We start from the raw sequence: 23,186 nt of genomic DNA, 5'->3' as shown, positions 1-23,186 counted from the left end.
ATAGGGCTTGCTCACGTAGGATTAAGGGCCCTAAAAATGAAAAAGGAATTTTATAATTTTCACATTTCAGTCACAAATTTCGCCAAATCGAGAAATCGATCACCAAAATTAATCTCCAAGGAAATGATAACTGTGCCATTATTTTTTGATTCGTCCTGTACATACTAAAAATTTCATATAAAAATTTTTGTTTTAAATTTTGTACTCGGTAGTCGGTACTTTTCCATAATATCAATTTGCATTTATAAATTGTACTTAGTTGTGTGACCTTCAATTACTCTCGTATTAATGTGCATAAATAAAATAATATCACCTATTATAAAAAAAATATTTAAATGCGTACTTTTTGTTGTAAAAAAAATATAGTTTAAACAAAATAATATGAATCGTGTACAACTCTTATTGTATTTTTTTAGTGTTAAAATATTCAAAATGGGGATTTATAATCAATTTTGAATGCTTTTCAAAACGTAGTTGTATATCAAAACACAAACGATTTTATTTTATAAACCCGATTGTGTGTTCACAAACAATTTTAAAGTGACACCGTGACGGGCATATTTTATATACATTAAGCACATACGGGACATACGAGAAATAGCTAGTTGAGTCTAATTAACAATTTTCTTAGTTAAATCTCATTTCTTACGATTATAATTTCTTTCTGAAAATTTCTCAAATTGTTGTAGAATTAAGATCTCAAAGGAAGCAATGTAATGTCGAACGTACTTAAATGAGCTAGCGGGGCAAATGAATGTAAAGCTGATATAGGCATCAATAGGCAACCGAGAACTGCCAGCTGCTTCTAAAAGAGGATATCTAACCTTAGATAAAGAAAGAAACGCATTTGAGGCACTACAAGACAGATATGGTCGTAGTACAATCGTATGTGTTCCGCAGATCAGGGTCAAACGGACACGACACTGGTTAGGCGGTAGGCACGCTGAACGACTGAACCTACGAATGCATTACGACATTCAGTCGACTACGAGTGCTGGAATTGCCACAGTGAGGAGCTATTGTCATGAGATCACAAACTCATTTGAGCCAGCCTTTCTTTGACGACCTTTCCGATCCGTCAAAGCACTGTTGCTGTTGCTGCTAAATGATAAATGAATAATGGCCGGAAGATAACACATATTAGAAAACTCGTCGGAAAAACAACGTATTGGAAAACTTTCATTCTTCGAGTCCGTAATCAGATCCTTATTCGAAATCTTTTACTACATGCAACTCTTAATGTATTTCTATCAGTTTGAGGGAGATCACGATAGAAAGAGAAAAAATAAAATTCTCTAAAAAGAAGTTGTATTGGTGCGGTAAATAACGAAACGGACAATTACATTATTATATTAGCTTTAATTTGCTTACATATATCAAGTTTTGTTTTTAAGTTACTGTCTAGAGCAAAATCGAGAATTATAGATGTCCAAATGTGTCTTTGAAATAGTACGAATTCCTATCCTTTAAGTGATAAATATCAAGAATTTTGAAATTTTCGAAGCTAACAGAGACTTGCCAATTTTCTTGAAATTTTCTTTACAGCTTTATGTCGTTGAAAACTACATCTTTTGAATATGGTCCATAATCTGGTTAATGGATCATATGATTAACCCGTTCAATTCTTGATCTCACTAATAATTATTTTTGTACAGAGCAAAAAATATTTAAAAATAAAATTGTTCAAGGATTTGAAATATGTAGAATACCTTAAAATGTAAAAATCAGCTTATTAGGAGTGATGTTAATGAAAAAATCAATTTTTATAAAAACTGGTACAAGGTCTTAAATTTTGTTGTTATCTAATAAAATTGTAACCTATTATTAGTGAATGATTCTTCTAGAACCTTAAAGTTGAAGATTATATAAATAGTATAATTAATAATCATTTACTTTAACTGGGTGTTAATATTTATATTATTATGGTCAGAGATTCAGAAGAAGGCAACAGGTTACATAGGAAAAAATGCGTCTGTTCAAATCTGACATCATCATATAAATGTAGACAGAACTGAGTTGAATTGACTAGACCTCACCTCCGCAACACACCGATCCAACGATCCAACATGTTAATATTATGTTGAGTGAGAATCATTGACCTTGATTTGTTGATGCCATTGTTAGTTTTAATAAATGCTACTAAGCATTATCGCATTTTAGTAATAAACCATTGTCCATTTTGGAGTCTTTTTCTTTTTAAATACGCCGCGCGATCTTCATATGTATGTGGAAGAGTTCTTTGAACTTATCACATCCATCCAGACAAAAATATAGGTTGTTTGTGACTGCTTTTGTTAACCGATTCTGTAACTTTGTCAAGGTTGAATCATTTTTCGACCAGATTCATGTAACTGAAATATTTTTTTGAAATACATAACAAATTTTATTATAACGTAATATTAACAGATGAAAAAACCATAGACTTGAATATTTGGATACCGCATAGTATGTTTTAGTAGAAACATTCATAAAGCTTAATATAGTGTCTCGGTCCTAATATTAGAAATAACTGATTGCAAAAATTATATTTTAGTTTAAAGATGCAAACTAATATGGTTTATATGATTTCTTAATATTTAGTATGTAGGGTTGATTGTTACCTCGCCTGATTTTATAGAGGGACTCCAGTTGTGTAGTTTCTGTGAAATTTCGCAATCAACATAAATTTTCCAGATTTCAGTAAATAAAGTTTTAATTATTTGTTTCATATTCAGTTAAATTCGACACTTTTGAGAAGTTTTTAATTTAAATTATTTGAAGGATATTTATTTAAATTTTTAATTAAGAAAAAAACTAGGTATACGAGGCATCAAAAAATACCGAAGTTCCGCCTTCCTGGTTTATCTCTCGACTTCTCGGACAGTGGTGTAGCTACCATCTAAGTACTGCATTTTTTCATGCAAAAATTAAAAAATTTCACTTGCTGCCAAAGTATCATGATAGAAAAAGTCTAGGCGAAGATATTAAGCCCCGAGAAACTGCTCTGTTAAAATCCCTCGACCAAGAGGAAATTTTTTTCGAAAGATGTTTTTTTTTTTTCGAAAAAATTTTATTTTTAAATATTTTTTGTTCTGTACAAAAATAATTATTAGTGCGATCACGAATTGAACGGGTTAATCATATGATCCATCTAATCAGATAATATACCATGTTCAAAATATGTTGTTTTCAACGACATAAAGCTGTAAAGAAAATTTCAGGAACATTGACAAGTTAGCTTCGAAAATTTCAAAATTCTTGATATTTATCACTTAAAGGATACTTTTGCTAAAAAAAATCTGAATGTTTTTGAACCTACTACTCATAGGTTCACCAAAAAGCAACTTTAAAATCGAAAAAGAAAAAAAAATTATAAACAAATTTAAAGACGACTATTTTCGCCTATTTTTTTTTCAAATTTTCTTGGTAACTACGTATTCAAATCGATCTTACTAGATGCCAATCAATATGTTTTTTTGAGACCTATAACTTTTCTATTTAATTTTTTTTTGCATTGGACGTCAACTTCTTTTGGTTAACTTTGCTATTGATTAGCCGTAAACATAAACCACTATGTTTCTTGGCTTGTTTTCTTCTATAACAACGTATTTTTTGTTTTGTGATACCAAATTTGTCAAATTTCAAAAACATTTGGCCTTCGTAGATTAATTGGATTAATAAACTAATTTAAATGGATGGTTAAAAATTTTTGGTATAGGTTCGATCAATAGCAGAGAAGATGTACAATATCCCTGTTGAAAATATAACACCGAATTATTTTCCATTAAGGTAAAAATGTGTATGATAAAATAAGAAAGAAATGAAATAAAACTTTGGGATTTAGTAAATGGTTTTCAATAAACCGCATTTTATCACATTTACAAATATTAAGCGGATAAACCACACAAGTTTTAAGTTTAAATACAAGATATCAAACAAGTGAACCTTACATAAAATATAAGATTTGCTGGATCTAATGGCGATAAAAGAGTGTACACTTCGCAATCATCAAATGTACTTTGAATACAATTGTTATGCATATATTAAAAACAAAAAAGTAAAAACTTGTACATTTGTTGATAATCAGCCAATAAACGATCGATTTTACTCGCAAGTCGCAAATGTGTATTGTAAGATCTGCATTATTGTTTGCCTAATAAGGATTAAAACAAAAACTGATCCTGCGTGAAACAATCAAGTCCGATGTAGTGCAATAATTTCTGTTGATAATAATATCGTGTTGCATACATTTTTCTATACACAATATTTAAATTTAAATATTAACGACAAAAATTCCAAAAAGTGGACAACAAACCGTGGTAAATAGAAGTGTTTAGGTGAGTCATTTACAAAACATAAATGACATAGGAATGAAATCATCTTGAATGATTAACTACATAATTATTTTAAAGGGGTTTGTTTCAATTATTTGTCAGTAGATTTAACCCGTTGAAAAATCAACCTACTTTAAACTCGCATTTATTCAAATGTATTACAAAAATTTCTATAAACATAAATATTTTGAACAATTTTTCATTAAATAACACACAGAAAACAAGTGAAAACAAACAGTTGACTAAGTCAATTGTTGAAATACCATGTATAGGCAGTGTTAATTACTCTGTCACATTAAACATAAATACATGTCACACCAATACATATAACTGATATTCTCATATAATACATACTATACTTGTTATTCAACAGCTAAATAATATGGGCTGGATACATTTTTTGGAAATTCCAGTGAAGTAATAGTAAATCAGTTGTTAGCTGAAGCAACGTTAATTCAAAGCAAGACATTAAACCATTTTCCATAGAATTATCAAATGAAAGTGAATGCCCTAATAATCAGTTTCTAAACCTCCTTCCTCGTCTTCAAAAAGACATTGAGACATTATGTAGTGTATATCACGGGAAGTGGATTATCCTCTTTTAGGATAAAACGATATGTTTTCAGATTGAAATCTATTTTCAACTCGTTTTTAACAAAAATAAATACAGATCTGTAAAAATTTATTTATTTGAGCTATGGTGGAATAAAAAGAAATACCTCGACATTCTTAGAGCTGCACACACTCTAAGAAGTGGATATTATATAGACGAGAAGCGCACTATGTTTTGTGTGATGACTGTAGTTGGCAGCTTATTAACGATCCGTTGCACGAATACAAACAGAATAAAAGAAGAATACGACAATAAAATAAGAACACCAACAAACAAGAACCTTTATAATATGTTTGACCACCCTCGCTCCTCCTCACTCGCCAGAGTTCTGTATCCAAACATATTTATTTATCCATACACTTAACTTTGTACAAAAACCATAATAACAAATCGTGGCGGATTTTAAGCTTTTAGGAACCAGATCAATAAATTTCTGATAAAAAAAATTAATATTATATTCAAACATAAATTATTGATTATTGAAGATTAACTTGGCCTCTAGCCCGAAAAATGGACCGGAACGCCACTCCCATAATTTGTTACAATCTCTCCAAAAAACATTTCTAATCTATTCCCAAAATACTCATTTACGTTAACTTCCAAATATATAACGATTCAAAATTTGTTATGTCAATCCTGAGTACCCTTTAACACAAAATTGAAAGTGCTTGATAAATCGCAAATGTATTAGATAGTTTACTTAAATTTAAGACCGAATCGAAAAAGGATTGAGAATTGTCTATACATAATATAGTGAATCTCGCGTTATATGAAAAAATCCTGACACTACCAGTTTTGTTTCAACTTTGGAGCCTTTATCGAAAGGATCCTAAATCGTTAAACTTGTTTGCTACCAATATTTTCTGAATTATGCAAGATATCTCAAATTTACCATATCGATGTGTAAAGGAAGGAGTATACGTGATGCTTATACCTACAGACGTCATAACAAAAGTAGTCGAAATAGATTCAAGAATACTGAAAAAAGCAGCATCGGGAGAGGGGTAAATCGCGGCCTCGGAAATCATAATATGTTTGAAAAACTGATTTTAAAACGCCCAGTTGGTTTATGAACGTATCTCATGTTGGATCCAAGGACCAGTACATTAATAAAGCAAACCTTACACAAAAACAATTGCAGTTGTATTTTGCCAAGAACTTGCCATATTCAAATCAAGTATATTAATTGAGAAGCTTTTCCTAAAGTAAGTATAGCTTTAAGAATATACTGCACATTACCAACGACATCTTCAAGCTGTGAGCCAAGCTTCAACAAACTGAAAACAATTAGAAGGTATCTGCGTTTAACACAATGAGTCAGGAACGTCTATCTCAAACATGAAGAAACACGATGAAGAAACAGGCTCTATTACCAAGTTCCTCTCCCGCTAAAAAAAGCGTAGATCCGGGGCTGCAAAATAGATACGAAAGATACCTTGAAGAAAACACTGAATTATCGCAGTTACAGTACTTAATATTGTTTCTAGAAAGAAGTTAATACGGGGGAATTCTTCGTTTTTCGAAGAGGAAGCAATCACCTTCTATCGATAAAGTTAATAATAATAATAATAATATGAACATATATTCTCTATTAAAAAACAACAGCCGATCAACTTCTATATGTGTGACGTCACATTATTGGTATGTGAAAAAAAGCGCGATATTTAAAACACAAGCAGCGAGTATGAAGATGGTTGTATGTCTTTTAGAGAAGAGAAGTTCAATATAACAATAATTGTACGGATAGTCGATTAAAAAAATATACAAATACAGTCGTTTCATAAGTATTGTGTCTTGTTTAATGTTACCTTTGTGGCAGTATTTAAGAATTAATAATATGGTCGTATCTTTTACACGTGATACCAACTATAACTATTTGAAGTTAAATTGTAACCAACAATTTGTATTTAATAACAATAATTTCAAACGTATAAAAATAGATTTTTCTTTATGGAAATGTTCCAAATAGTTTCGGATGAAGAATATACGGGGTGTGTACTTATTGTGCAGAAAAACTGACATATTTTATCAAAAAGAGACATTAACATTGATTGAGTTTAATTCAGGAAGAATAATTTTTATCTCAAGAAAATTTAAAAAAGGATCAATAATAATCCTCAAAAAAAGGAAGAAATATTGCAAAATAGTGTCAGTGATGCGAAACCGCTATATCTTTGGCAGCAGTGAGGTCTCACGTTCATAAAGAAGGGATGGGAGTATTCATTTCAAGATAATTGAGTTTTATCATTCTATCGTTGGAAAATTTTAGTTTCCTTCCCCCGAACTGTGTGCTCCTTGCTCTTCACAAAATATAAAATGTTGAAAAATGGTGAAACATTTTTTTTCTTTAAAAATTTGGATTTTACAAAGCATTTGCATTTTATTTGCATATGTGCTTTGACTTTTCCATATTCTATTGTTTAAAGTTAATATTAAATCGAAAAAATAATTGTATGCAATTTTTTTCTAATTTAAATGACTTTTATTCTTAAAATGGTTCCACGTTTTTAAGATACATCTTGTATTAAAAATGGACATTCTATTGAAAGCAATTTTTATTTTAAATGTTTTTTCAATTACGTAATTGTGATTGGAATTTTATTAGATTGGCTCAAAAAAACTGTCCAAATGTTTGACCTTTAATTTGCAATCAATTTGTATTTTCAACAACTGATAGTGTAAAAGACGGACTAATAAAATTTTATTCCTGAAAAGAATCTGTAAATAAAGAATATTTCTGATACGATTTATTATTAATGTATTAAAACACAAACATGCATTGGAACATGAAATTCATGCGAGGATACTGGTTACACTGATGGTAAGATATAGACATGGTAATAACGGTTTTATTTGTGGTGAGCGAAAATGAATGATATTCAAGGAATGATTCGATTATATTTATTTGGAAACACTCCGACTATAAGTGGTGGTAATAACTCTCTCGCTAATTAATGTTTTGGAAAATTTTAATGTCTATTAAATGCAATTTTCTATTGATTCCTTGGTATTTTGTTTTAAAAATTGCTCTAAGCATATTCATTATCCTCAATGAAAAATCCCGTACGTGAAAATCTCTGATTATGATAAATGTATTTACCTCTTTTTTACGATACATGTAAGATAAGAGCATTAGAGTGAGACTATGTAAATTGTTTAGATTTTTACAGAAATTGGGTTAATTTGATTTGTTGAAATGATGCGGTAATGAACTATTTTTCGCACGCAAAATGAGTAGTTTTTACTTCACGGACGTAACAAAATCATTTAAGAGTCTCATTTAAAAAAAAAATAGAAATGACCTTCAAGTTTAAGGTCAAATCGAAGGCCACCATTAAATTGTACGAGAGAAATCTTACAAATTTTGTCTTGGTCTTTTTGTAGTTATTAATTTCTAAAATTGAAGACTGACGGAGGCAGTCTCGAATTTTCGAACATTATGTATAACGTCGTTTTATCATTACGAATAGCATTCTACTATTCTGTTGTGGGTTCATTTTAATTTAATCCCTCTGTAAATGGAAACTATAAAAGTACCGAGTAAGAACGTTTCGAGTGACTGATGGGACATCTTTTTGGAAAGTGCTTCTATGTTATTTCAGTTTTCAAATAACAGTTTAAGCTTTTGCTTCAAAACGTAATAATTATAATCTTTCGTATCCGGATTTTGTTCATTTTTTAACCAAAAAGTACAGTTGTTATTTGAAAATTTCGATAGTACTAGTAAACGAAGGAAATTTTTTATAAATCAATATAAGTGCAATCGGATATTTTGACATTCATCAGTTTTTGAAAAAGCCTCATAAATGTAAACTTACTAACACTATAATTAATTGACTAAATGGTGTCTGGATTATCGAAATCTTTTATGATTTTCTTGTGTTTTATTTATACATCATGTCTCAGTTTATTATTAATAATTTTATCAATGTTTTATAAATTGAATGAACATTGATGAAACTTTCGATAATTTGTATAATAACCGTAAAAAAATGATAAAACTAAGTAATAACCAGTAATGACAGAGCTCATTACTGATACTGTTAGTGAAACATAGTTTGGTTTGTTTTAAGATTATGAATCATTTGATGAATTTAATTTGAGCTTAAGAAACGAAGGTTTGAGCTTTGGAACGAAAAATTTTGTGCGTTTCAACAGAAATATTTTGAATTATAATTATTAGCAAACCTTGCCAATTTTCACAATTTCGTCACTTTTCAATAACATTGCAATGATTTTACTAGTTTTCTATCGATTACTAGACACAACTTAATTCAAACTAATAAACTAAGCTGACAGGAAGGTATGTGAACAAATTTAGACAGAACATTCAATTCGACTGCCATGTATTTATAATATTTAAAAGACATTAATTTAAGTACCAAGTCTGTTCTTTTAAGCTCTGCGTACGAACTAAGTGTAAGTATAAAAAGAGAGCTTTATTACACTGTAATAAGACCATCATTGTTTACTTAGGCTTAGTGTATTACACCGAACTAAAAAGAACAGATATATTATAGATTAAATAAATAAACATTTAAACACTAAGTATTCGAGATACGTTTCATAATCAAAATCAGACTTACATTGTTTAATATCATAAATCACTTCATCATTGGGAGATCCCGCAACAATTTGTATCATAATCTAAACAACACAAAAAAATAACAAACAGAAATTAATAATTATATTATTTTTATTAACAAAAATCTAATAATAGTGTAACTTAGAAATATTCTTCGTCACCGTTAACTGTCAGCGTCGCCGAGTATGTCAACAAAAATATTACAGAACATTTATTGTACAAACAGAATAGACAAATGAATGAAAGTATGTGTCAAGTGTGGTGTTGAATTGAGATATCCATGATTCTTTAATTCCATGAAGTATTCTAAGAAAGATTTATTCTAATTTCATAATTGATTTCTAAAATCTAGAAATTATTTCTTGTTGATAATAAAATAAAGTTTATAATACACAATTTAACATAATTTGATTGTTTATTTGATAAAAATTGCACAAAAAATAGTAAAGTAGTAAAGAAATGTATTGGTGCCTTTTGGGAAACTTGGTACAATGATACATACAGTCTTTAGCATAAAAATGGGGTCAACCTTGGAATCAGTGATAAGCTGATTTTTCGTAAGTAGCTTCATTTTTTCGTCTATGTCGTAAGTTATTCAAGGCCAAACGTAAAAAGCATCACTTTTCGTGATTATTTCTTTTTTTATTTCTCCAATGGTGTTAAATATGTTGTAAAAATTGTAGAACATAATATTTGCGACAAATTTTATTTGAAATATTTTTTCAAGCGCTCAACTGTTTTTGAGATAGAGGGCGGTGTGCGCCATAACTGAAGCTTTGAATGATCTAGACAGCTAACTCACTGACTAATCAATACAAATTTTAAGGAGTGCTACATGCTAGAAAGATGCGGTTTTCGACATTCAACGCAGAATTGCTTGAAACCTGCGAGGAAAATTATTAAACTTAATTTTTTCATTGAAACCTCCCACAAAGTCGAAAAAACACCCTCAAAATTACGTTCCTTTTTCTGTTCTGTACATGAAAGATAAAGGTTCACCAATCGACCCAAAATAAAGCCAACTTAACAGAATACTTTGGCCCTTCCCCCCAAAAAAATTGTAAAACCTAGGTTTTTTAAAGAGGGGTTGCAATGAAAACTTGAAGTTTTCTTTTTTTCCCGCAATTTTCAAGCAATTTCATCCACTTAGAATGCTCATCTTCCTAGTATATCTATAAATACCTCAGAATTTGTACTGAGTCAGCTTCAGTTACGTCCTCTATCTAAAAAACGGTTAAGTGTATGAAAAAATGATTCAAATAAAATTTGCCGCAAATTTTATGATTTATAACTATTATTGCAGATGTTAACATCATTGGAGCAATGGAAACCGAGATAATCACAAAAAACTGATTTTATGACCTTTGACCTTGAGACAACATTTAAAACATCAAAATACGCTATATACGAAAATTCAGTTTATTATCTCTCATTCCGAGGTGGATCCCTAATTAGACTGGGCTATCAGTGTGGTATTCTTGATAGTTAAATAAAAAGTGTATAACTAACCAATCTTATTTTTTCACGCCTTTATTTTTTACATTTAAGCGCTATATAAAACTACAATTTTTTGTCTAGTTAACCGGCTAATCACTTAGTTTGTGAATTAATTATGTGAAAACTGCTTGGTACGATTTAAGCACCGGTTCGTAATAGAATCTATCTTCTACTTTAAGGGTTATTGAGATAATTTTTCAAAAGAAATCACATAAATCAAACTGGCTTGTTCTCATGAACACAAATGATTCAACTCTTGAATCAGAGTAGACAAATCCAACACTACAATCCAATGTAGATATAAATTATAATAATATTTATATTATTTTACTTTTATTCAAATGAAACATTTTATAAATAACAAAAAAAACGACGATATGTATATTTTTTATTGTTCTTACTGACATCTTGAGGACAAATTCAATGAAATAATGTATTCAAGCGAAATGTAAACAGAACGCGAGGCGATGCGAGCCATCTATACACACAGATATGTAATACTAACTGTAGAAAAAAAGGTAATAAATAAATATATTTAAGAAAATTCATGTATATTATTATATTAGTCATTTGTTATATTATAGTGTACTGTAATCAGTTGAGAGTGTTTGTTGTTTAGTTAAATGTATTATGTGTTCTTTTTATTTTTTATTTTTTTAGTTGGATATTATTAAATAAGCTTTTTAAAACCTGTTATGTGTTATACGTTTGTTTGATGACCACTGAAGGTGGTTTACCTCTGGGATGTTAGTCCCAGCCGGGCCTATTCAATTCTGAAAAGTCCATGCTGGCTTTACAGCCCGTTACAATTTTACATTAGTGTTTATCAACGTAAACATCCTATAACTTCTGCATTAAATTTATAAACATGACTCTAAAGCATTCCAGCGATGCTCTACTTTTCCAGAAAAGAACATATACAGAAAAGAACATATACAGTAAAGAACCAGTCCAGTGCAAATATACGGTTCCGTACCATCGTACAAGTAAGAAACCAAAGAGGCGCTATAGCATGTTATTGTATGTGTTTACTTATGCAACACACGCTACAAGTATGCATTATATGTTTGATTTTTTAAATTTTGGAATATAGCACACTCTCAAAATTTCAGATGTCTAACTATTGCAGTTTATGAGATTCAGTCCGCTGACAGACGCATTGCTAACTTTTAGTAAAGTTTCGTTAATGATATTAACCTTAGGGTACGGAATCCTAAAAAATACGTTCAGTTCAGGCAGCAAGACAACAATTCAGTAGTACTTAGTATTATGTACTAAGGATGATACCAGACCGGGTTTTTGGAACGTAATATAGTTCGATTCAACAGCACTCTATTTGTACAATTTTTTTAACCATTCTCAATCAAGCACAGAAATTGCTATCTATCAAACATCTTGAATTAATAAAAGATCTTCTTTCTTACCAAAAGCATGAGTAGAGTCAGAGGATAATATACAATTAATTTCTATCATTTACTAGATAATTTCTACTCCCATTGAAAAATTAATATTACTTTTGTGAGTAAGGTGACTATACAAATTTTCTCTCAACACCAAAACTCCGCTAGACTTGTTTTCTTCTATAGTCGCATAGCGGAATACATAAAATAGCCATTCTTAGTCCTCAAGTCCTCAATAACCGCTCCGATCTGGATGATTTTTTAAAAAAATGTTTCTTTTTATATATTGTTTAAAATCAGAAATATTTCAGAGGGGGAAATTATCTGGAGCTGGGAAAGTTAATGTCTCGACTGGGTTATCAACGCCCAGCCTAAGTCGCTAAATATAGAAGTTTAAAATTTCAAGAGGATATTGATTTTATACTGTAAGTGTCATATAAGAAAGGATTTTTCGAAATGTATCCCCTAAAAGGGTGAAATAGGGAATCAGAGTTAGTAAGAAAATGTACACAAATCTTCATTTTAAAGTTCACTACTTAACCGATATTAAAAATTCCTTCACCTATAGAATGCAAAATTATTAGCTAATAACATAGGCTGTATTTTATTTTCAAAAAAAAATAAGGTTCCGTTACTTTTGATTTCACCACTTAATCTTCGTTTAACTAGGCTGTGTAATCTCAAAAATCGCTTGCACAATTGAAAATACCGAGAAATTCAGAAGTGTGAATTTTCAATTGAGGTGTAGGGTCTAACTTTGTAGAGATTATAACAAACATGAACTTGCTGTGATATGATTTTTACTACTGATATATTTATTATTTAAAGGGTTTGTTAGTTATACCACACCTTTTTATTAAGAGGGTATTTTCATGTTTTCATGTTTCGGATCAAAAAAAAAAAAATCATAATTTTATCACACTTTAAAAATGTGTATTATTATTAATGGAAAATTTATATTTTGAAACGTTTAAGTTACTTCACTCGTTATAGTCAAGTCTATAAAAACAAGCTTTAATATTCTATTTTTGACAACGTGTTCAATACTAAGACAATGTATCTATATACATATACCAAATACACACCGCTCCAAATTTATAAATATCTTTTCTTCTTTCAACAAATCAGGCAAAAATCGTTTTCTTTGTATGAAAAAATTCGTCATAAATTAAGGTTTCAAGACGTTATTTTCGAAACATATAGAAAATAATCTATTTGTTTTATACTAGGTATACTTCCAGCATATTAATGATGTATTTTTTGATTGTTAATATCAATTTCTTATTTCTGGAAAAATTTCCTTTTTTTATCTGATGAAATATATATATCAAGGTATACTAATTTAAGTTCCAAGTTTGTAACGCTTAGAAATATTGATGGTACGGAAAAAATTTGGGTATATGTGTTCATAAAATCACAAAGTCCATTTCCGGTTGTCTGTCTGTCCGATAACAAGCTGAAACATGCAACCCATCTTGTAAACCATTAGAGATAGAATAATAGTTTAACTGTAGATAGAACAAAAGTTTAAATTCCTTAAAAAAATAAGCAACTTTTGTTCGAAACATTTTTTCGTAAACTTCATGGTTTACCCTTGAAGGCGCAAATTAGAACAAAACCTTGGTGTCTATATAATTTTCTAAAAAATTATAAAATATAGGGAGTTGAAAATTTGCTGATAGCTTCAACTAGTAGTTTTGTGAAAGATTTTCGAAATAATTTGTTCTAAAAAATTCGTTCGAAAATTTACGGAATTTTAAATCCTTCTAATTTATTAAAAATAATGCAATTCCTAAGGCATTACACTTCTATACAGTGTATTTTAACAATTAATATAATAAATGAAAAATTTTATTAATCTTATATTTCAATTTTATTGAATAACTAAGAAAAGCCTTTTCAAGATTGAAGAGCTTAAAGTTATAAAAAAAGTATTTAATTTGTTTCCTTCACAATTAGAGTCTAAGGAATGGTTTGAAAATACGTTAACCCATTTGGGCTCGAGATAAGACGTATGTATTATACTAAACATAATAGAAATGTTGTTAGTGACTGCCGATTGAAGTGGTGGCAAAGCGTCCAGTCAATTTGGATGATTTATCCAACGCATACTATATGAAATTAGAGCTGGGATCTTTATCCTAAAAACAAAATTTGTTGCCTCATTAAACTCCTTACACTGTTTTGCCTCAGTGTATATCCGGAATCCGATAAAAATCCGAATTATAAGTACTTCGATGATAGTGTTAAAAATTCGCTATAATACAGTTCAACTGATTTGAAATACTATCCTGTAATAAAAATGAACAAGAGAAGGTATGTTTTATCTTATTGAAAAATATAATTTTGCAAGCAAATTCTCGTATGCTAGAAAGAGATCAAACGATGTAATTTTCCTCTACACTATATTCACATACATTATTACTAAACTTTCTACGATTCCTATTATACAAGATATGATGGCTACTCTCTGCGTCGCCATCATAGTAATACGTATTTGTGTATGTATGTTGTGTTGTATCCCAGTTGGTGCCTTTACTTCGGGTTGAATGATCAATACTGTCACTTATTCTTTTCAAATAAAACACCCCCAAACATCTAACCATGTCATACGTAGCCTACCCACGTATCTATCCCCGATATGAAGATGAACGGTATACAACCTCTTTACTGCTTGGTACTTTGCTTATATAGAAACTGAGCCTATTGTTGCTCTGTACACAGTAATTAACGCGAAAGCATCTCTTATCCGGGAAAAATTGAGTGATTTAAAAGATGAATTTTTTTTCCCATTTTATCATATTTTTTTTATAAATATATTTTTTCTATTGTATTGAATTTTTTTTAATATTACTTAATGGGATGTATTATTGCTACATTTTTGCTACTATAAGATTGTTCGATGTCTTAGGCATTTTAGCGAATTTTTTTTATCTCTCAATTTGAACGAACTAAATTATGCAATTGTGCCAACGCTCTGGGGAAAAATGTGTCCCAAACTAGAATTAGTTCATTCATCCCTTACATAGATGACGCGGAATATTTGAGTAAGGTAACTATAGTTGATATACCAATGCCAATCAGTATGCTATACCCGGATTATTTTAGAAAGGCCAACTTGAACTTTTAAAGTGGGTTTTCGAGCCTAGTAGTACAATTTAATTGATTCTAATTTATCTATATATTAATTTAGCTAAATACTTTAAATAATAATTTAAAGCTCGAACCAGTTAAATTAAACTGTGCTTTAAAAGTGTGTGCTTTAAAAGCTACTTTGTATTTTCAATGTAAGCCTTTCTAAAATAACCCGAGTATAAATCGCTCCATAGTGAATTTCAGAGAAAATACCACTCAAGTAGGAAAATGTCAAGCTTGATAATAAACGCAAGATTGTCTCAGCATTGGAAATTTGGCCTTGGCTAATAAATTAAGTCTTGGTTTGCCAATCTTTCCTTAAGCCTTGATTAAGAATAATGAATCAAGTTCTTTGTTAATACATTATTTTTTGTTGTTATGGTAACAGAAATAATGACCGACCCATCAAGAAGACTTAAAACTGATTGGTTCTCGTAAAATTATATGACATTACGTCATACTAAACACAAAAATCATCATTATAATTATCCGCTAGATTTTTGTTTACTTGCAGCCAGGCTTAGGCGAAGATCGAGGTTGCCGGCTTGGACCAATATCTAATAAATTCCAAGTTTGATATCATTCCATGTTAATTCAAGACTGAGCCACTCATGGGTTCCAAGCTGCATCCAAAGCTCGAAAATCTTCCCCCAAGCTTGAATCAATGCCTGATTGGTTGATTCGTGTTGTGATTGTAACTGTTGGCAGTTCCGTTTAGATTTTTTATCAGAGTGTATCCGTTAACATTCAAAAATTTTTATTTTGGATACCTCCACAAGGAGGAGCAGAGCATACTTTATATTGATATAAAAAAGGTACCCATGTATACAAGACCGGGGGTAATATTGTACCTTAGGTCCTGAAAATCGACTCAGGAACCTTAAAAATGAAGAAAATCCACCTCGAAATATATTTCAAAATCATCCATCACGTAGTATAATTCTTTTAAAAATAAAAGAATTTTACTTAAAGTGATAATTTTGAAACAAAAATCGATTTTCAAACTTTTAAGGTACAAAAATCAATTTTACTATCAAGTTCAAGATCGTCGCGGTAAAACTTTTCGAATCTTTTAATATCTTTTTAACTAAAATCTAATTGGAGTATCAGAATTTTTGGACATCTTGTATAACAGCAACACTACATAGTACTGTGAAATTATTATACAAAAACTTAACTATAATATGCATATAGATAGATAGCTTTATCATATAGTACCTAAATACACACCAGTCAGAGAGAAGCACTTCTGTACTATAAAATGTGTAGTATAGGATAGCGTAGTAGTAGTCAATGCTGCTTGCCTCAACTTGGCTATTGCTATGCTAACTTCAGTACACTGAACTCTATTATTATTCGTTTCAAGTATTTTACTATTTTTTAAAAAATAATGCACTTTTAATTATAACTAGTAAAACTATACCATTAATGGAAATGAAAATATGTATAAAATATCATAGAATCATTTTCCATATGGTTTGTATCCGTTTGTTCTTCAAGGGGTAAAGATGACGATGATATATTGTGGCTGGCTGGCTTTTGTCTAGTGTATTAAGTTCTTTAAACTTATTATTTGTAGTTTAACAATGTTGTCTTCATACAATTTTGTTAAAAAGTTTATTTGCGCGGTATGAGAATAGCTTTGAAAAGCTATATAGGAAAAACGTAGAAAATCTATTCCAGCGGAATGCTTACGAGTAAATTTAGACACCAAGTACGTAATATTGAATTTTAGGAAAAGTAATAATGACTACAGCAGAACGTGCGTATTGACGTCAATTGTTTATTAATTTTAGTAATGATTCATAATAAAACAATTTAAATTTAAATCAATTCCAATTTCTAGGAAATTTCGATACAATTTAAATAATTTTAATTAAAATATCTATTAAGGTAGTTCACTCGTAATTAAACTCACATGAAATATGAAATTAAGTGTTAAGGTTGATCACTTAAATTTGTTTTAAACAGAAGTTAAAAATTTTATTCTGTCAGTTAATTATTGAAATTTAGATAGCATCTAGCATAATTAGTAGGAATAAGTAGAAGTTCTTGACTATTTAATCTATAGAAAGAGGATCAACATTTTCGAAAATGTATGCATTCATTCAATATTTGCTATTCACACAATGGTAAAACTCCTTAGATTTTTTTTAAAATTATTTTATACGCATGAGCAATTAATACTCCAATCATCTTAGGATTTCACCTCGGTATCTAAAGTAATAAGCTGAACTTTTGTACAAACCTTTATTTTGATAGTACAAATGTTATCTCAAAAGTCACATATGATCACGCGTGCGCGTCCTTAGATATTCAAGGTCAAAGGTCTAGGAAATCAGTTTTTTGTGAATATCTCGCACTGATATTGACCCAGCACTGAAGTACGTTAAGCTGAGGGCAACTGCGCCCTCTATTTCGAAAACAATTCAACATACAAAAAAAAATTTCAGGAAAAAATTTGTAGAAAATTTTATCCACTATAACTTTTATAATGATTGTTAATACGACCAATTTACAAAATTAGCATAATGTGAGTATGCCCTAAGAAGTATAAAAATATTCATTTGTGTATATTTCAAGAATTGTTAAATTAATTCACGTATTGACAATATACTGAGATACTTTATTATAAATGAAATTGTTACGAGTTGTTAATAATGCAAGTACTTTATTATGAACAAAATGTATTTTTATCTTCGATCGTCGAGTTAAATTGATAATTAAAAAGATAATGATGCAAATTAATTTTAACATAATTATTAGAGTTCCTTCTTTAATATATGCAAGGAAAAGTATTATTGCACTACTCTTTAGCATCATTTCTTGTTGTTTTCATTTGATACGCAATGCGCATTTTCTAAAATAGAAAAATGCTACATAGAAAGTTTACAATTTTATTATTACATGGCTTTTATAAATTTTGAGTAAAGTTTAAAAAAAACATCATTGCTTTGAAGGATATATTAAATAGTATTTTATAATTTTCATAAAGATTTAATTCGATTTTTATTAAAAAGTAAGTTGTTTTTTTGAGTAAATTTTTGAGAAATAACATAAATGAATAGCCAAAAATCTGTACCTTAAAAGGCGTCATGAAATACGTAGATTTTTGTATATTTCGAGAACAACCTTCCGTTTTGATGATGTCCGTCATCCACAAACTGATAGATAAGATTACGTTAGTGTGCCTGTCTTGAAGTGAGACACACTAAAACCATAGATTCGGTTGTGTTATCGAAATGAATGTTGGTGAATATGCGGCAACTATTCATGAATCATTTGGTGCTATTTAAGAACAGCAACAGTGCTTTGACGGCAATGGATTTTAGATCGAAGTGGTGGGACAGTCCTCTTCTTCATTTACGATAATTTCTGCAACGAATGTATACTTAATTGCACAAAAAATGCACTTTTTAATATTATATGTAATTTGATGCATTTTTTGTGCAATTGAGCTGTATCTGTCTTGCAATACCACAAGTACGTTGTGCTCCAACCGTTTAAGATTGGCCTTTCTTAGGATTTCCACATTCAGCTTGCAGTTCGCAATGGAAATTCCTAGATGCTAATTGATGCTTGTATTCGATAGTGTTGTGCCATTTTTAACAAGTTCCGTGCAATGTCTCTGTCCTTGTGTCCCAATCCCGAACGTAGGGAAGCAAACTGATATTTAAAACAAATTTTGAGGAAAGAAGAAATACAAATGGTTACGCCTATAAAAACTGATTTCAAACTTGAATTAGGACTAACATAAGTTTCAACATAGCTCATCACTGTAAAGCATATTGGGCTTTCTAGTATCATAGAAAGGATATTTTTTAGACAGATTTGAAACCGCTAACAAAAAGTATTTGGAAAAAATATATATTTTTTTTATAGGGCAGAATTAAAGTGAATTCCAACGTGTAACGTTTCCTAACGTATGCAGTGAAATGTTTGAGTATTCTAAATATCTACCATGATTTAATTAACTTTTAAGGAGCATTCATTCATAACGAAACTAAGTTTGGACACGAAAATATCTCAGTTACATTTTGTTAAAAAATTTTTGCATAAGTTTATCAAGATAAATTCCAGAAAAATTCTTTTGTGTAAATTCGAGGTTACACAAAATTATGTATTTATGACAAACATTTCTACATTAAATGTTGTGTATTTTTATCACAAATATAAAAAAAAATATGAAAATTCACACAATAAAAGAAAAATGGCGTCTTTGTTTGGTTATAGTCGTAGTCGAAGGATATGTAGATGGTATGTTTATATTGTATCCAAGTATCTGTAATATCTGTGTGTATCTGAATATCTATGTATGTGTATACGTTATTATATTGTAGGGTAAAATTTAGTACCTAGACTAGGCATGGGCAAATGCCACTTAGAGCAGTCCCTTACACTTCTGTAACTAAATAACGAGCAAGACAGCGACAACCTAAATAGTGCCATTCTTGTATTTAAGCGAAGAATAAATTGGGAAAAAGAAATCTCAATCACTCCGAGTTGTGGATACGTGCTGACCTTTGGATGATTAAATCACTTACATTCAACGATACTGTTCCCTAGAGTTAACTATAGGTACAATCGACGAGATAAACTCTGAAATATTACATACATTAATGCATGGAACACATTTCATGTACAATGGATCAGTTATTATCGATAGTTGTTTAATATTTAATTTCTCGAGAAAAAAAAAACATGGTATAGAAAAATATCAGTTCTACACGTAAAGAAATGCATGTCGTTTATTAAAATGCTGGTATGATATAGAAACATACACTAATATCTATGTTAGCATAAATAATATTACAGAATTGAATAGGCTATCCACCAGAAGTATTGTGGGTCTCGTCAATCAGTAGGGTCCTGACGCCTATACTACATTGATTCGCCCGCTATAACAATTGTTAATGTTACTATTCCCTCAATACAGTACACAGTATGGCATTCGCATCGATACTGACAGAGATATCCACAAAAAATTCTTATCGTGCATAAACAGAGACAATTTCAATTATAATATTATAATGAATAGCCTAATGTAGATTTGGAGTCGAGGTACTACACTTTCCCGTATGTTTAGAGACATTTCTATTTTAGCTTATACAATTTCATACCTACGACCATACAACCAAACCATCTTATGTTTAAAAGCAATGTACAACAAAACTTATTTCCAGGGTTGAGAAATCCATAATTTAAGATACACACGATCATGTTATTCGTATATCTACTACGTTTTGTATGTATATGTTGTTGTATCGCTAGATATATCGCTGCTCTAGGTAAAAGACTTAACAAGAATGTAGCAGGAATATACGTAACTCCTACACACATTTTACAGGATGCTCAACAAAATTGAGGAAGTGTCTACACATAGGTGTTATAAAAACATCTGTGTGTTATTATAATTCGAGTATTCCAGAAATGAAAAAAACTTGCCGGCATTGATAAAATTTAAAATGGAAAAAAGTGTTTTTTTTAGAAGAAAAATGAGATAAAATTGTTGTTAAAAGAACAGAAAATTTTATACATTACTGACAATCAGTGTAGGTAAGTGTAAAACTACAAGGTGATATAGTGCTATTACGTTGAAATAAAATACCATTTTTTTCAAAGCAAAAATCGGAGATAGAACTGTAGAGTTGCACACAAGGCCTGTAGAACTGCACCTCAATTTCTCAGTAAGTTGTTTCTTTAAGGTAGGCTGTGTATGGGATTTAAGACGATATCTCATTACAACGCGCGTTCGTTTTTAACGTTCGCATTACAACGAGCATTAAAAAATGTGGACGTCGATTTCAGGTATGATATAAACATCTGTATATATTACGACATTTTCGTTAGGACATTCTGTATCTATGAAAATATATTTTCTTAGTGGTGGTAAATACATACATCTAGTAGGTAGAATATCTACACCAACACATTCATATAAAGTGGGTGGTTTAAGTGAAGGAAGGTGGGAGGTAGAGATAGTTTTATGGTGGTTGATTCGGTTGAATAACACAAGTTGTAATATACTATCTCAAAATCATCACATTCACTGGTAACATTATGGAAGTAAGGAAGATAGCACCAAGTCGTCTATCGACTTACACTAAAGGGCGCTATGGAATGGTTAGATTTGAAGGGGTTTATACACAGATATAGTAGTTTACTATATATGATTTCTATTCTATACAAACTACTATGTATATGATGATGATGCTTTTTGACCCCGATCTTGGCGACCACGGAAATCAATACGCAACAAGAAGCAATATATTATGTAGCATTACATACGTATAAGTCTATATACAACAAATATTACCTCAGATACACTTCCAACAATTTACACATAATATTATGGCCATGGATGTACGAATGTACGTACACATCGTCATATTTTAATTTGTCCTTTGCGTTTTGTTCAGATTCGGTAATAGTAGAAGTAATATGAAATGAGGATATGAATTGGAGAAGATTCTAACTATTCATTCTTGGAGAAATATACAGAATGTTTCAAAAGTCCATTTGTTGCCATAACGTGAATTAATTTTCATATAAACAGTTCTAAAAAATGGAGAAAATATAGATTTTTTTATATTTATATACACTGGTAATTTCTCGTTTACCAATTTTTCAAAAAACACAATTAAGGTTGATCGTACATTAAGGTAATGTATAGATAAAAAACTGAATTTTTTGATGTTATTAATTATTAATACATAAAAATCTGACAAAAGATTTTCATGTAATTTATTATAAAAAATTATATCAAACGCATGTATTTTCGATAATGTTGATCCATCTCTAGATTAAAAAGTAAAAGCCTTCTATTTTTAATAATTAAGTCACGTACATTACGCTAAAATTTAAAAAAATAGTCTAAGGAAGAATTTAGTGAATATTTTAATTAAAAAGATAAAAAATTCAAGAAAATTTCCGTCCGCCAAGACGACCAGAGTCAACAGGCGAATATTTGCTATTTTTAATAATTTAATAATAACATAAATCCCTTTGCTAGATATGTTAAATGCTACCTAAATTTAAATAATTAATTTAGAGATTAAAATTTTTAGTACTATAAAATTGCAGTGTACTATCTGATCAACCTTAACGAAACAATTTTGAAATAATATACTAGGAGCAATTTATTTGAAAATAACAATTTTTCATATTGAAACAAAAGTTTATAAAAAGCCTGATATTATTTCTATTACTACCGTTTGAATTGAAGCCCAAAATATTGTTAAAAAGATAAAAAATTATGAACCAGACAAAATGATTTTTTCCCCAGATGTTTCAATTTACATTGGGCTATGTACAATAACAAGACTATTATAGTTTGTACGATAAACAATTCGATAAAATTATTAGAATAATATGATTTTGAAACGACATTTATCTATGATGTCGATCTTTCACGTTCTAATGTGAGTATCTCAAAACTAAAAAATTTTTCACTATTTTCACGAAGTCTGAAGATATCACTTTGCATTTTGGGGTAACGCAACGAAATTTAATATTAATGTTTATTAAATGAAATTTTTCGATAAAAGAGTAAATTTCACGGCCGGGGCTGGTGATTTGAGGAATTTGAAGAACGTAAAATTATCTACAAATACAATTCTTATTGAAATATTCGTATTTTTCAC

The 23,186-nt window shown here is 29.9% G+C and overlaps 1 protein-coding gene across 3 annotated transcripts in view; it reads right to left on the bottom strand.

Moving 5' to 3' along the window:
* LOC123297011 (serine/threonine-protein kinase tousled-like 2) overlaps positions 1-23,186 on the bottom strand; it is a 271,600-nt gene that overhangs the window by 164,036 nt on the left and 84,378 nt on the right. Inside the window, exon 2 of one of the 3 annotated variants that reach the window (XM_044878763.1) lies at positions 9,513-9,573. The exons of the other annotated variants lie outside the window; for them this stretch is intronic. Within the exon in view, the coding sequence (XP_044734698.1) occupies positions 9,513-9,570 (58 nt within the window). The 5' untranslated portion in view covers positions 9,571-9,573. The remainder of the gene's footprint in view (positions 1-9,512; positions 9,574-23,186) is intronic. 3 annotated transcript variants of the gene reach the window in all.

This window comes from Chrysoperla carnea, chromosome 3 (genome assembly GCF_905475395.1).
Source record: "Chrysoperla carnea chromosome 3, inChrCarn1.1, whole genome shotgun sequence".
NCBI lineage: Eukaryota > Metazoa > Arthropoda > Insecta > Neuroptera > Chrysopidae > Chrysoperla > Chrysoperla carnea.
The sequence above is the reverse complement of the archived record's forward strand: the minus strand, read 5'-3'. Positions and strand labels throughout refer to the sequence as shown.